General features: G+C 39.3%; 1 protein-coding gene across 2 annotated transcripts in view; it reads left to right on the plus strand.

Annotated features, from left to right (window-relative positions):
• Positions 1–14,826, plus strand: part of LOC103187364 (kinesin-like protein KIF27) — a 32,158-nt gene extending 17,332 nt beyond the window's left edge. The window contains exons 10-19 of one of the 2 annotated variants that reach the window (XM_042333455.1): positions 1,342–1,538; positions 1,977–2,174; positions 3,758–3,868; positions 5,046–5,222; positions 6,186–6,401; positions 7,959–8,165; positions 8,910–9,108; positions 11,696–11,863; positions 12,499–12,788; positions 14,779–14,826. In XM_042333455.1, coding sequence (XP_042189389.1) covers positions 1,342–1,538; positions 1,977–2,174; positions 3,758–3,868; positions 5,046–5,222; positions 6,186–6,401; positions 7,959–8,165; positions 8,910–9,108; positions 11,696–11,863; positions 12,499–12,788; positions 14,779–14,790 — 1,775 coding nt within the window. In that variant the 3' untranslated portion in view covers positions 14,791–14,826. Of the gene's footprint in view, positions 1–1,341; positions 1,539–1,976; positions 2,175–3,757; positions 3,869–5,045; positions 5,223–6,185; positions 6,402–7,958; positions 8,166–8,909; positions 9,109–11,695; positions 11,864–12,498; positions 13,462–14,778 lie in introns of those variants that run through there. The other variant, XM_042333454.1, reaches the window with a different exon arrangement.
• The last annotated feature ends 1,785 nt before the right edge of the window (positions 14,827–16,611 follow it).

Consider the following 16,611-nt stretch of genomic DNA (forward strand, 5'->3'; position numbering starts at 1 on the left):
CACCGTGACACTCGGTGTTGGCTGTCCAGCAGCAGCCACACTGACTACTCCCCCCTCCTAGCTTCCCTCTGCCTCCATTCTGAATACCTCCTCATCCTCGGCAACTTGAACCTTCACTTCACCTCCTCCTGCTCCACCTCCTCTCTCCTCTTCTCTCACAACCTCTCCCAAGTTCAGGCTACCCACTCGACCTGGTGATTACCCCGGACCTCGGTGTCTCGGATATCACAGTCACAGACAAGCCATCTCTGATCACCATTTCATCTCCTTTAACTCCCCAATCCCTAGCCCCACCACCACCAAACGCACCTACATCTCGTACCGCTCCTGAAAAAAAATCTCCACGTAATCTCTCTCCGCTGCCCTACCATCAACTGAACTCCTCCCGCTCTGGCCTACGTCCCGCACTGATTTATTCTTCCACATATACGCGGATGACACCCAACGCTATCTCTCTGCCTCCACCCTCGATTCCAGGACAACGACGTCCTGATAGACTATCTGTCAGACATCAAGTCCAGGATGAGAGCCAACTTTCTACAGCTGAATGTCAGCAAGACCGAGGCCCTCCTGATTAGATCTCACCAGCACCTCCACACCTCAGGCACTGGCAGCATCAGCATCCACGGATGCACACTGCATCTCACCAATCCAGTCAAGAACCTGGGTGTTTTGTTCAACCTTCAACATCCTCCCCCACATCAGTACCATGACTCTCTCTGCCTTCCCCCATCTCTGCAACATTGCCCGACTCCACCACTGCCTCATCCCTCAGGCCACTGTAACCCTCATTCATCACCTCAAGGCTCGACTATGATCAGATCATCCAGAACTCTGCAACTCTTGTCGTCTCCCGCACCAGACTCCATGACCTCCTCACCCCCGCCCTTGCCTGGCTCCACTGGCTCCCCATTCTGCCAAGGATAGAATTCAAAATCCTCTACCTCATTTTCAAGGCCCTCCATGGCCTTGACCCCTCCTACATCTCTGACCTGCTGACCCCCATCAACCTGTCCGCTCCCTCCGTTCAGCAGGCTCCAGCCTGCTCCATGTCCAATGGTAGGGCGGCCACGCTGTCAGCCTCTCTGCCCCACCCTTTGGAACTCCATCCCACAATCCCTTCACCTTACTCCCTCCCTTAACTCCTTCAAGGCATGACTCAAAACCCTCCTTTTCGACCATGCCTACAGCTGCCCTCCAACCCCTCTGCCCTCCCTCATCCCAGCCCTGCCCCCGCCCTCAGGCTTGGGTCCTGATCCCCGATTGTTCAGAGTCTTGAGTCGTCTTCCCAACGTGAAAGCCGCTTTACAAATGTCATTTTGTTGTTGTTATTGTCTTCAGGTAAGGATGCCCAGGCTGTAAACCGACAGTATTACCACAAAATCACTCAGTTAGAACAAGAAGCTGAGCAGGCCAAAACGGAGCTAGCAGAAACTCAGAAACAACTGGAGAACAAAGAACTTAGGGATGTTGCTGAAAAAGTAAAACTGCAAAAAGACTTCCGCAAGAAAATGGAAGCAACCAAGCTTAAAGTGGAGGTTAGTCATTACAGCTCAGTAGCTTGTCTTACTGCATCAGAAACTGATCAAATATTTTTCTTTTGATCAGCTGGGTGTCTGACACTTGTGGAAACCCATCACCACGCTTAAGAGTATCCAAACAAATAACAAATTACATTTATATGCATTTGCATTTGTGCCAAGTTATCCTGATTTACAACATTCCTCCTCCGAATTCAGTATTAATTTGTATACCGTTTTTCACCGTTCTTAAAAAGAACTACAGAAAACTGGCTTCCAAGCGGAGACTGAATTTAGGAATGATTTAAAATGTAGCCATTTTGCTTTGGTTTGATTAGTTAACATTATTTGAAGAAAAGTGATATACAATACCAGCACAATACAATACCAGCACAATATTTCTGCCTATAAACAAACCCATAAACATTTTTGAAATTCTGGTCCTGTTTCCTTTAGTCTTTGGAGAAGAAACAACTGGACACAAAGAAGTTGGTTTCTTTGTCAGCGCAGAATGAAAAGCGGGTTACTCAGTTGAACCAAAACGTTGAAAACATGAAACAGCAGCAGCAACTGCTTCAAAGAAAACTACATGAAGAAAGTGATAAGAAGAGGAAACTGGAAAGTGAGATTCAGAGAGATCAGCAACGAATCAAAGTAAGAACATTTCCCAATTAAAATTACAATTGAATGGAAACCATTTTGTGTTCTTTGATATGAGCGATGCCTATATAGATACTGCACAACTTATGGAAAACTCACTGTACATTCACATGCCTAAACTCTCTGCAAGATGATCTTACTCTCATTTCCTTACTCTTTAATTCTGGACTAATGCATTCATCATTAGAATACATCAGAATATACAGCACAGAAACAGGCCATTCGGCCCAACTGGTCTTTGCTGGTGTTTATCTCCACATGAGCTTCCTCCTGCCCTTCCTCAACTAAGCCTTCAAGCATGTCCAGGCGAGACAACATGAAGTCTCTGTTAGGGTTCTACAAAGCAATGATAAGTCCACACTTGAAGTACTGACCACAAAATATATAGTCAATTGACTTCAGAGTATATTCTGTGAAACGCTTTTAGACGTCTCGAAGACTTGATAAAGTTCTGTATCAAATGCAATGATTATTATTATTACTATATTCAGTTCTGCTTATTGAACCAGAAAATATATCTACAAGTTTTAAAAAGTAGTTGCAGAAAAGAACAAGGTTGATCCCGGTTCAAAGATATTGAGTTTCAAGGAAAGACTAGAGAAACAGCTCTACAATCTACAAATGAATCTTCAAAGGCTTTTACTTGCTTGCCTTTCCTTCACTTTTGCAACATCCCCTGCCTTTGCCACTGCCTCTCCATCTTAGACCCTCTTCTGCCTTCATCCAGATTTCTGAGGCCAGCCTATCCTCGCTTGCTGCACTGGCTCACCAGCCCCCAGCAGATTGAATTCAGAATCCTTATCCTTACTTTGAAATGCATCCCCTGCCTTGCTCCATTGAGCGTTCTACACCAGATGGTGCTGCTGCACTTAATCCTCATCACTCTTGCTGTTTCCTGCTTAAAGATAATTCTACTTATTCCTCTTGTATATAGTTAATGAATACCAATGATAGAGATTCATTATTATTTTGGTCCTTGTTACACGTTACTGCTCTATTATTTGTCAGATTGTTGTCTTGCGTGTTTACAAATGAATTGTTTCCCATGATCCTTCAAAAATCTGATTTAAAAGAGTCACTTTTTTAAAAAATAAAATCACAAGTCTTCTTTTTCATGAATTGAATAAGCTGGACGCATTATTGGATCTCCAGAATAGATGATATTAATATCTATATTTCAAAATAATGAATCCCTATGGAAAGGATCAGGCAGATTCAGTGCAAAGTTATTCAGCTTATTTAAAGATTTAAAGACTATTTTTTCTCTTTACAGGAAATGTGAATGTTCTAGACACATTTTTATGTATATGAAATGTTTTTGGAATGTTTAGTTTCACCCACAAAATACAGTCAATCTACTTTACGGTATATTCTTTGAATGCATTTGAGACATCTCAACGACTTGATAAGGCACTATTTCAAATGCAAGGATTATTATTATTAATGCTGTGTAACGCTGGTGGAGGTTTATTTCCAGAACTTCCTATGATCCTTCACAATAAAATATGAACAATCATAAAAAGTGAAAATCAGTTTCTAAATAGAATGTCTAAGTCATGGATGTTTCATCTTACCAGGAGCTTGAACTGAAACAAGAGCAACAGCAGAAAATACTGAAAAGAAAAACTGAGGAAATTGCCCACTTCAAGAGAATGAAGCGCTTCCCTGTTATCACAGAGGAACAGCAGGTATGGCTTAGACTACTGTGATAGCACCTGTCAATTGTCTCTTCTTGTGATTAGTGAAGCATTTGTGCCACTTAAATTGAGTAACCAGTACGCCTGTGTGGATTCTTTAGTTTCTTTAACTGTTCTCAAGATTTCAGATAGGACAGTAATAAAGAAACAATACAATTTACCTCAATGTGCTTAACTAAGCAGGTGAACAATCAGTCAGGATTTCTGCACCAGATTGTTATTAAGAGAGAACAGCTGGAAGGTATATGTGTCTGTACATTATGTCAGGACAAGATTAGGCTTATCTGAAGTTCCCCACAGTTGTACAGCTGCTGGCACTCACTATCCAGGTTAACATATTCGCTCATAAATACAGTGTCTACACTTAACAGTACATCTTGTACTCGCTTTGAGACGTTCTTCCAACATAAAAGGTCTAACCCAAGTGAAAATATTATTATTATATGAAAAATAACCAATTGATCAAGTTAGTGGAGTATATGAAATTCTATTGTAGTATTCAGGACAGAAGGAGAGAAAACTATAGTGATGGGGTTGAGTGAAGTTTCTTATGAGGTTACTTCTGTAATATAATAGTTTAAGCTCATAGTCTAGGCTGACACTCCATGCAGTTCTTTGGCAGAGGTGCTTACCATTGGATGACATTAAAGCAAGGTAGATCGCACATGGATCCAAATCCAGAACCATTCTTCTAAGACCCAGGGTTCCACTTTACTTAATTTATTTCTCATAAGAATTTAGAAAGCATCCAAGGAGAAAAGGACAATTGGCCATCAAAGATGCTCCATCCACACTCCAAATTTAATCTAGCATTGTCATAGACTCTGCACCCCTAATATGATCACTTGAGGAAACTTTCTCCATAAATACGCCCCAAAACAACCCCTTAAAAATATTGAAATAAACCTCCTTTCTCATGACTACACTATTGAAGTCTGGCCTTCTGCACTCCTCAGATGTCATTCACACATGAGCTCTTTGATACAAACAGCAGGCCTTTCAACAAATGAATAGAAATCCTAGGTAAGTATTGTACAGCTTCCGGCACTAACTTTATATTGTGTTCTCCTGTACAAATGACTTGGTATTGCCATAAATGTGTACAACAGTTGCACGTATTTTACATTTTTTACATTACCTATACACGTCTCAATTTCTTTCTTTCCAGAAGATAGATGAGCAGCGGAAATGGTTAGACGAGGAAGTAGAAAATGTTTTGCAGCAAAGACAAGCCCTGGCTGATCTGGAGGAGGATTTGAAGAAAAGAGAAGCTATTGTAGATAAAAAGGAGGCACTGTTGCGGGAGAAAAGCCAACTGGAAATCAAAAAGCTACGTTCCAGCCAGGTGAGAGTGATATGTAATTAAAGATCTTACATGCAGACAACAGTTTGGTGTTCCAAAGAATTGTGTACAGAGATTATACATTTCTAGCAGTGATTTTCTTTTGTTGCAAAGATCCAAACCCCTTCTCATTTTCTCAGTGTTTTTGTTCTTTCATCCTGTCCCAGACACCACTTGCAATCAAGAGAGTAAGTAAGACAGGTGATATATTCCAAGGCTCCTGCTCATGTTGTTCCATGCTGGAAGTGTTCAAAAGTAGTCTGGAAACCAATAACTGCCTCTCTTTTCTTCACCGATCATTCATTTGGGCACTAATCAGGGTTTCCCATTAAAAAGTTGAAATCAGCAAGATGGAATTTGATATATCCCACTCTTACTCACTGCTCCAGCACACTGTTGCCATGTCGTTCCACACACTGGATTCCTGGTCTGAGCCCTAACATCAGTTTGAGGCTGGGGGTGTGTGGATGGAGATAGAAAGCACAGGGTGGAACAGGTGAATGAATCACTGCAGCCTGTGTTTCTGCACCACCTACTGGCCACATTAAGAGCATTGACAAAGACTCTGAACATACTTTTGGTTAAGGAGAACTATTTATCATGAGGTACCTGAAAGCTGAGCCCAAAAGGTTACGTTTTTAAAAAAATGCTATTGGGCCGCAACTTGAGAACCCCTTTTCAGTAGTTGTTATGAATGTCATCATATTTGTTGTGAAATCATGATGTTGCAGCACTTTGTGTATAAAATGTCACATCATTAATTGTGCCTGGTTTTGCAGACAAAGCCAACGACAACAACAATTTGCATTTATATAGCGCCAAGGGGTAATGTCCTGGAGCACTTCACGGAGTCTGACAACGAGCCATGGGAAAGGGGAGGTGACCCTAAGCCTCCCGTATTATGAATTATAATACTGTATTACCATGACATAGCGCCTCACCAAAAAATTGTGGAATTATTTGCAGGCTTTGAACAAAGATATTTTAAATGTGTCCACTCGTTTGAGCTCAATAGAAAATGCATTGTCAACTAAAAGTATCCTACTAGAGAACAGCACAACAGAGGAAAAGGAAGCTATTTCAGAAGAGATGCAAATGCTTCAACAGGAACGAGATCAGTTACTGATAAGAAGGCACTGCTTGGATGAAAAACTGCAGCTTGGAAATGTTCTATCTTCTGAGGTACCGTGGCTTTTGGTGCTAGAGATATTAATATAATTTGTGTTTTTTTTGTGCAATCATTTTGTTTAATAATAATCCTTGGGGGGGGCTGAGAGAGAGAAAAAGCTACAATCAAAAGAGCAAGCTAGAATTCAAAGACCCCCAAGGGGAAGTAAAAATATACAAGGAAGATGGAAGACTTATTAATACATAATAATCCTTGAAATTGATATAGTGCCTTTTTACATCTTCTAGACGTCTCAAAGCGCTCCACAGAATATACTGTAAAGTGAATCGACTGTACATTTTGTGGATGAAACCCAGCACACAGTAGTGTCCCACAAACATTTGTGGATTGAGTGACCAATTTTTTAAATTTATTTATTGATTTTTGAAGAGATTATTACCCCAGAAAAACGATCCGCTAATTGACTAACAACCAGGTTCCTACTTACTACTAAGTAAACAGAGGTGTGTGGAATAAGGAAACTTACCCAACGTTCACCCTAATGTTCAGTCAAAACATAAGGAAATATTCACTAACCGGAAGCCTATTACAATAACTACAACTTGCATTTATATAGCGTCCTTCATACGGGGAAGTGTCTTGGAGCGTTACAAGTCCAACACAGCGGAAGATTTAGGTGGTATGCACCATAAAATCAACATGAGCAGTTCTTCTAGACAGAATTTAGCTGGTTAAACTCCAACAGTACCCAAACACATGCTCTGAGATCCCAAGACTTGGCTCTTGTCAACTTGCCCCTAATACTTCCGAAATTCGGTAAGCAGGTTGCTTCCCCTAGGGAGAGAGTGCGCATTCCATTTAAGACACAGAAATTTCCATGTGTACATACGTGGAATTCTGTCTAGTTTGGATATTCTTAAGCATAGCACTGAATTTCTCAACGGTCAGATATTTGGGTGACCAAAATCAAAATGGAGTAAAACAATAAGTTTAAATGCTGTAGAGCGCAGAGTGCAGTGGCTGTATAGTGTAATGATTGAAATGGCAGCCAGTTTGTGCACAACAATGTCCCACAAATAGCCATGAAGTGAACTGCTAATTTTACCAGGGGGTTATTGGCGAGGAAACCAAGAAGAAACTTTCCTTGTCTATTTGAATTGTGCCATGGATTTTAATGCCTACAGGAAGATAGGGATCTTAGGTTAATGTCTTACCAAAGAGATATGGGGCAAAGGCTATTTGCGGTAAATTTCCATATAAAAATAAAAAAAATAAAAAAATTGGAGTTGAGGTACAGATCAGCCATCATTTTATAGAATGGTGGAACAGGCTAGAGGACGTCCTCCGTTCTTGCGTTGCAAAGAACGGTACCTCTGACAATGCAGTGGTCAAGCACTGCGTTTAGACTGTCAGCCTAGACTATGAGCTCAGTGTCTCAAAGTGACTCAGAGGCAAGAGTGCTATCCACTGAGTCAGGCTGACAAAATCTCAATTTAGGATTGGGAGGAAGGCACTAAGTTATTTCCAAATCTAAATGTTGTCCACAATGGTCCAAGAATAGTGAGACTTGTAAATAGTCGGGATGTAATTCAAGTTGTTTTACTTTTCAGGAAGAGCGGATACTTTACCGGTTGGAAGAGGGCATTGAAGCTCTGGATGTGGCTATAGAATACAAAAATGAAAGCATTCATTGTCGCCAACATTCACTGAGAGCCTCAGCCAACAACCTTACCCAGAGTGAGGCTAATGTTATGTTTAGACTCAGTGCTTTAACAGCTGCTGAAACAAGAGCCCTCCTCTGCAGATACTTTAATAAGGTGAAGTTTTATTACTCAGTTATGGACAATAGTTACATTTGTAATGTTGGGAAAAGAAAAGCAAAAAAGAACTTTTATAGTGGCTTATTGTGTTGATCATCTTAAAGTGCAGCACATGTAATTACTGTCAGTTGTAGTAACTGTCTTTTGCAGGAAAAAATCATTAGCTATTTGCAGTAAATTTCCATGAACAGACATGAAGTAAATGATCTATCTATCTGGAGGATTTCAACTTAGAGGAATCTTGGTCTGGACACTGGTGGAAACTCCCTTCTCTTTTCAAATACAGTGGTATTGTAGGATTTTTAATGACTATTTGAGCAGACAGGACCTTGGCTTAATGTCTCTCATGAGACACTGCATGTCAGGCAATGCAGCGTTCACCAGTACTACGCTGAAGTATTATTTTAGATTTTTAGTTCAAGTTCCTATTTCTGAATTAAGTCTTTCAATTAGGATGTTCTATTAGAAACTACTTTTGCCTGAATTTGAGCAACATTTGCAATTATTGCTAATCATAGAACTGATTTCCACTGAAAATCTTACATGATTCTTGGGCCAATTTCAGTGTTGTAACATTCTGAAATTGTGTGAAAATAGGGTCCATCCCTTTCAAACAAAATCTATTGATTTAAAGCAATGAGATAGCAGATCATGGAAGAATTTTGCTGCTTGTCTTTTTAAAACAAAGTGAGGAGCTTTCTCCATTGTTCATATTTCAATGTTATGCATTTTATTTGGAAGGTGATTAGCCTACGAGAGACTGAACACAGCTTGCAGCTTCAGTGTGCAGAGATGTCTATGAAGATAACTGAGCAGGAGAATGTGGTTCATGAATTAGAATCTGCACTGGAGCGTTTTACACTGGAGATAGATCGACGCCTGACAGTACAGCAGAAGGAGCATGAACAGAAGATCCAACTATTGTTACAGCAGTTTAAGGGTAAAAGAGTGTATTGTCTCCTGGTGATGTGTAATTGTTTGAGAAGATACTGTGAGGTTATTCCTTCGGAAAGTGACTTTAGCAGCGCTTCCTGCACGTGAGCAGTGCTCTGGGGGGTAACATTAGTGTTACTGGGTATAGATAGTATGTGCAGTTTTCAAAAAGTGACATTTGTGGTGCTTCCTAACAACTTGCAAAAAGTGATGCCAATGATGATAAATGGCCATTTATTGGTGTGGGAAGCTGACTCGTCAACACTGGAAGCCGGATAACCATGCTTCTGGTTCAGTCAATAGACTTGCACTATAAGTGAGACAAGGCTCTCTTGAAGGACATTATAATAATAATAATCCTTGCTTTTTGATATAGCGCTATTCACGTCTTCTCGACGTCCCAAAGCTCTTCACAGAATATACTGTAAAGTGAATTGACTGTATATTTGTGGGCGAACGCGGCAGCCAATTGCGCACAGCAGTGTCCCACAAACAGTCGTAGATTGAAAATGACCAATTTATTGTTTTTTGTTTTGGAGGGATTATTATCAGGCGTGTGGAGTAAGGAATATAACTACTGTGCGCAATTGGCTGCTGCATTTCGCCCACAAAATATACAGTCAATTCACTTTGCAGTATGTTCTGTGAAGTGCTTTGAGATGTCTCGAAGATGTGGTAAGACATTGTATCAAAATGCAAGGATGATTATTACAGGGTTCCCTTGGGACGTCCTCCCAACGTGAAAGGCGCTCAATAAATGGAATCTTGTTGTTGTTGTATTTATCGGCAAATGCAACTGCCAATTCGCGCACAATCATTTTCTGCAAATAGCCATAGAGTAAATGACCAATTTATCTGGAAGTTCGTTAGCTAAGCCACCTGGAGAAACTCATGCAGCACCATAGTTTATTTTTAAAAAGCAAATAAATGGTAGGGTTTGTACAGTACACAACAAAACCGATAGTCCAACAAAACATCAGTTGGATTCTAGTCTAAATGTGTGAACAGCTGTGTGTGGGGGTGGTGCTTTGAAGAATTAGAGCCATGTCTGATCCCGTCTCACTCAACATCCTCTCACTAACATACACAGTAGCAGATGGCTCCCCGAAAGAACTTGGGATTGTCACGTAAAATGGGGGCGCTGATTTGTGCGGGGGAGGTGTTGTCACTGATTTGTGGGATCGCTGATTTGTGTGAAGCGCCAAAAAGCATAAGTTCGTGAAAAGTGTATTCGGAACTCATGAACCAAGCTACACAGGATGGTAAGCATCGGGAGCCATTCACGGAGGCACTCAAGAACCATTCATGGGGGCATTCAGGAAATTTCCTGATTTCCCATATAGCCATTCCACCCAGTCATTACATAGCAATTAATCAAGATTGGAAACCATGAGTGATTTTCTTTTCCTACCCTTGCCCAAGAGCATTAATGTCAGTTGTATCACCAACTGCTGCCTTAGCACTGATCAGCTAAAGGGTATTGGAATCAAACCTATGATTTCTAAACTGTACGGCTTTGTCATACACCTGGGGATCCAGTGGAATGCTAAAGTGTGATCTTAATTTGTAAATGTAAATTAACAATTATTTTAAAAATACTATTTAGGAAACCTTTAAGAGATGATATTTATTATTTAGTAAATTTGAAGCATATTAATTTAATTTACAAATCTGTGATGTTGCAGTTTGGAAGTTTCTGTTAAATTCTGTGACTTTTATTTCAAAGTTCTGCAATCCATCAAGTATTTACTCAGTACTGTTTTTTGGATGGTCAGTCTGTGGAAGTCTAAGATCTTGAGAGTCTAAGATCTTGTGAAATTATTTTATACTTAGCACCAGTTTTATCAGTTTACCAGCAGCAGTTTTAAAAGAATACTGCTGAAGAGCTTAGTTTATTTTATTGTATTAAGTTGTTCCTGAAAGATGAATGAGCAAAAAGTGCATTGAATGGAGCCCTAGAAATGGTGGAATCTCCAAATTGTGAGTCATGTACTATAGAGAGTAAACCCTGAAAACAAATGTTGGGAACAATTTTAACGTTTTTTTAAAATTTGTGTTACAATCCATTAAGTACTATTCAAATCCAGTGAAATAAAAAAAAGTGGTAGAATGCAAGCAGGAAACCTAGGAGCAAAGTAATTTAGCTAATGGTTCCTGACCTCAGTAACCTTTTCTTAAATGATAATTAAATCCGTAATTGGCTACAATTTTGTATGTTTAGGTTTGTTTTAAATACACTAGCCAGTCCACAAGGAAATATACTTCAACGATATACAGAGAAACTTCAGCATTCCTGATCAGTTTTCCATTCTTCTTCCAAGTAGTTCCACCATATAGTAAATGTACTGCCTGTGGAAAGCTCAAGCATGAATGTCATTTTGACTGGGATCTGAACTCAGTGCTCATGATTTGGAAGTAGAATATTGTAAAGTTGTAGACTGGAACAAACCTTCTGAAATAATTTGGGAAAGTGCTGAAAGTGTAGATTGTGCACAATATAATTTGTAAACATTTGCATTGTATGATGCTCCACAGAGATACTGTGGTACATTTTCTGAGGGAGACTGATGAATAAAAAAATTATGTGGTTCCAGACAAAGATGGTGAGGGCCTTGCAGACCTTAAGCTTTACCAGTCAAAGGTCCAAGAGCTGGAAAAGGACCTGTTCTTCTACAAAACGACAAGCAGAGAACTAAAGAAGAAACTTCGGGAGGTGGTGGCAGAGTCTCTTAATCAGAATCAAGTGGCAGCAACTTCACAAAGTAATTGACCTTCCTGCTTTACCATTCATGATTTTCTGAACTAGTCATTTAGTTTATTTGCTGTATATCTTATTTCTTACAGATTGTTTTTCTCTGTAACTCCCTACACCATACATCTTGTGAATTAGCTACTTCCAAGTTTTCTCTTATGGCACTTCTTATATTTAGTTGATTTTACTCATCCAGAGAAGCAGCCTCTGATATTTCCCTCCCTTGTTTGGTCTATGCTTGACCCTTCGAGATGGGTATATCTGAGAGATCAGAAGATTATCAATTGGGGCATTATGCCTGCAGAACTAAAGCTTCAGTAAATTGCATTAATGTTCTTTTGATCCTTGTTATTTTTTAACAGTGATTAAACACCTTCACTTGGGGGGTTGGGACTATTTGGACTACTAAACGATAAGAGTTTGTACTTTTTGGTCCTGCAAAACCTGCATTTCTAAATTAGATTTAGATCATCCCAAAAGTGAGGTACCCCATCCATTAGCCTGGGCAAGAATTTTTTTTCAAATGGTAGTCAGACAGCTGAAGTGAATTCATCTTTTAATTAAATACTGTACATGTATTAAAGGATTTAGAAATTAGAAATGTTCCTGAAAGCAGGAGGATATAAATATTTATTTTGCTTGCAGGTAATAGTGCTGGTGATACAGTGTTAAGCCAGGGAGGGACAGAAGCTTTGACAAAGGAACAAAAGTGGGCTTCAAGACCATCCAAAATTATCCGAGAAGGAACTGATGGTCTTCCAACAACCTGTAAGGCACATAAGAACCAGGTGTCTTGGGAGGAGATTTCTGAAATGACACAAACCCCCACCCGTTTGACAGGTGAACCTAGGTGTGCATTCAGTTCTGAAGAGGTCTGGGAGGTAGATGGAGCACAGCCATCAAAAGCACGAGCTTTATTATCCAAGCCTTCTCAGGTAAGTGAGAAGGCATCGCAACGCCAGGGCATTACCCCTGTGAGAGTATCCCGCAGGGAACTGCGACAGATGTCTGCCACAGAGGTATCCATGCGGCGCTCCAGTTTCAGCAGCAGTGTGCATTCCATCCCACCAGATTCCATTGAAATCACTAGGAAATCTCTCGACCTGAAGATGTAGAACGAGCATTTAACTGCTTGAAATCTTTGCACCGTGTTCTTGTACTGGAACCACAAGAGTAAATTCATTATTGAGCTAAGAAAAGCCAGTTTAATGAACCTGGTTTGATTGCTGCAGTGACTGGCAAAGAAGCAATTGGTCCCATGTTCTAAGAATGTAAGTGTTGAAAGTGGTAGATTTGCAATCGGCCATAATTACGCTACTATCACTTCATGCTCTCTGACCCAATTTCTGTGTCCCAGATGACACTATAGTCATAATAAAAGATACTTAATATCCTTACTGCATACATTCTATCCTTGATTCAAACATGTCAGCTTGGTTCAATTGATTATTTTTATCATTATAACATTCTGATCTCTGGTCAATCGATTCTAGGTTCAAGTCCTTTTTGGACTTGAGTTCATAATCCAATGCAGTACTGGTAGAGTTGTTACACTGTCGACGGTGCCATCCTTTGGATGAGATGTTCAAACAATGTCCTGTCTGCCTGTTCAGTTGAACCTTAATGATCCTATTCAAAAGGAAAAGGGAGTATTTCCCAGTATCCTGGCCAAACATCCTTCAGATAAATTCACTTTTGATTGTTTCTAGAGTGGTGCCCACAAATATATAGTCACTTGATAACAATTAATTGGACAATATTGCACTGGACAGTTTATCTTCCCAAAGTGGTGTCTCTTTAAGTGCTCTGGGGCATGATCCCACATGAAAGGCGCTGTATAAATGCAAGTTGTTGTTTTCTCTTCAGTATTCAGCCCTTTGACTAAGTTTGATGTTACAAACACACTTATCAAGCCAAGGATTGTATTTTGTATTATTTGTAACAAAACTTAATGTATGCATTGCTGAGAACTTTCCCTAATATGATTGAAATAATAAGAATCTAAAATAAAAACAATTTTGGGAAAGTTTTTATGACTGTTTTAAAAGCAAATGTCAGCAAATATCAATGCGTGACCAAAAAGACACTGAACTTTTTTTTGACAAATGTACTGCGACTACTAAAGTTTTCTACTTTTGTGAAATGTTTCACTTATGATGCATTTAGGTATCTCTGTGAAATTGAGTTAGGTGTAACGGAGGTTAAAAAATTAAGGCATTCTATATTTGGGTTGAAAACTCTAAATGTTATTAGTGTTCTACACTTTTTTGTACTTTTATGATTGTGTTTTAGATTTTTTGTTTTAATAGTTTGTTATCTTGTAGATATATTTTATATGATTGCACTTGTTAACTTTAATAAAATTGAGATTTCTGTATTTTTGTACTTTTTAAAAGTGCAATTGCATAACACTGAAAATTGTCTTGATGTGTTTAATCAATGCTTAAGAAGCAGATCTCGATACAAACCTATTTTAAGCAGTTAAAATTGCTATAAATAGCTTTGACATCTTCGTGATGAGATATTCCATTTGCCTTTTTAAGTAAAGCAACGTTGACGATGTGCAATTCCTGTTATAAGTGCATTTTATTTAAACAAACTGGCTATGCCTAATGGGAAGAGGAATATCTTGTTCATTCATCTTTTAACTTTCTAAAAAAAAACAGCCAAAATGGAAAGAGAAATGGATATTAAAGCTAATAATTATTTTTAATTCTTTAAATCTCAAAACAATTCTGAGAGTGGGACTCCTTTAAACACATCTTAAGAACTAATTTGTGGTGACTTTTTTCTACACTATACAAAATTCATCTACAGTAACTATCTTTTTAATTGTGTATATATTTTAAATTATTATAATCTCAGTTTTCTAATAAATTCTAAATGATAAGCAATTCATCAAGTAATTTTATTCATTCACTTTAGATTCATAACTAACACAGTTCAGGCTAATGCTCCAGAGCAGTGCTGGGAGGATCCTGCATTGTTGGAGGTGCTATCCTTTGGAACAGACGTTAAACCAAAGTCGGCTCTTCCTGTTCAGGTGGTCGTACAAGATCCCATGGAACTGTTTGAAAGAGAAGAACTTCTCTTGTTGTCCTGGCCAACAGATAGAATTGGTTGTTCACTTCATGACTCTTTGTGGTACATTTCTGTATGCAAATCGGCTGCCATATTCACCTACATATCCAGTCACAAAACTTTACAGTAAACCTGTAAAGCTCTTTGAAGTGTCACAACTATTTGAAAAGCACAATATCAAATGCATTATTATTATGACTTAATTCTGCAAAGGAACCACCTATACACAAGTTATCCGGAATGACACTTCCAATGCTTATTGATGATGTCAGTACCCCCAGGCTACTTAACACTTTTTGACAATGGCCTGGCTCTAACCAAGTATCTTAATATCTTTTTTATTATCAGCAGCATTATTAACTTATAACTTCCTGTTACTTTGCCTTTATATATAAAGTAAACAAGTCATTGATAGTGTAAATATAATTTGTGGCAATTTAGTGTGAACATAAATTATGTCACCTACATTTGACTTTGTCTCAATATTTATCGAATGGTTAAGGTTCAAATGTAAGAATACTAGAAGAGGTTGGGAAATTGTGACTTAGTTATGCATGTATATAGGGTGTTTATCTCTTAATACTGAGGGATGGTGGCAACAAAATAGCAGAGAAACAAACTAATCAAAAATTTTGGAAATGGAATGGGGTTGGAATATTCCAAATTGAAATGTCTCAAGCACTTACAGGACACACTGTAAAGTGGTTTGACTGTATTTTGTGGACAAAACACAGCAGCCAGTTGGCACAGCAATGTCCCACAAACCGTGGAGTGAGTGACCAATTTAATTTGGGAGATTATTAGTTAGGACACCGGGGGGAAATCCCACTCTTTTTAAATAATGCCATGGGATCTTTAATGTCCACCGGAACAGGTAGATTGCTCTCATCTGAAGGTTGGCACCAACAACAATGCCACACATCCCCAGTACTGGAGTATCATTTTAGATTAGAATAAATAATATTAATTTGGTCACTCAATCCAATACTGTTTGTGGGACACTGCTGTGCACAATTGGCTGCCGTGTTTCACCCACAAAATATACAATCAATTCACTTTACAGTATATTCCGTGAAGGGCTTTGAGACGTCTGGAAGACGTGATAAGGCGCTATATCAAATGCAAGGATTATTATGATGTGATTCTAAGTTCCGACATGAACCCACAACCTTCTGATGCTATTATTATTATTATTATTACCCTGACACAATTTGAGTGATTATCGGCCCCCCTCAGCATCTATGTCTGGGTTACTGCCTCAGTATGTCTGTGTGTGTTCCTCTGTCAAGTGTCTCGAGTTTCTGTGCCAGTGTCTCTGTGTTTATCTCTTTGTGTCTATGTGTGAGGTTAGTCTCCGTGTTAGTGTGTATGTATGTTTCAGTGTGAGTGGGTGCTGCTATGTTCTGCTCACTGTGTTGCTGCCTGTGTGTGCGTCTCAGTGTGTTAGTCAGTGTGTGTGTGAGACAGTGTATGTGACGGTGTTAATGTCAGTTTCTGTATATGTGAGACTGTAAATGTCAGTTTCAGTGTGTTAATGTGTGTGTGTCAGGCTGTATGAGTTTCAGTGTGCTATGCTAGTGTGCTGTGTGTGTGTCAGTCTGGTGCGAGTTAGTGTCAGGCCGTCTCAGTGTCAATCTCAGTGTAGTGTGTGCTATGTGTGTTAGTGTGGTGCATGTC

Source organism: Callorhinchus milii, unplaced genomic scaffold, assembly GCF_018977255.1.
Source record: "Callorhinchus milii isolate IMCB2004 unplaced genomic scaffold, IMCB_Cmil_1.0 Scaffold1, whole genome shotgun sequence".
In the NCBI taxonomy this organism is placed as follows: domain Eukaryota; kingdom Metazoa; phylum Chordata; class Chondrichthyes; order Chimaeriformes; family Callorhinchidae; genus Callorhinchus; species Callorhinchus milii.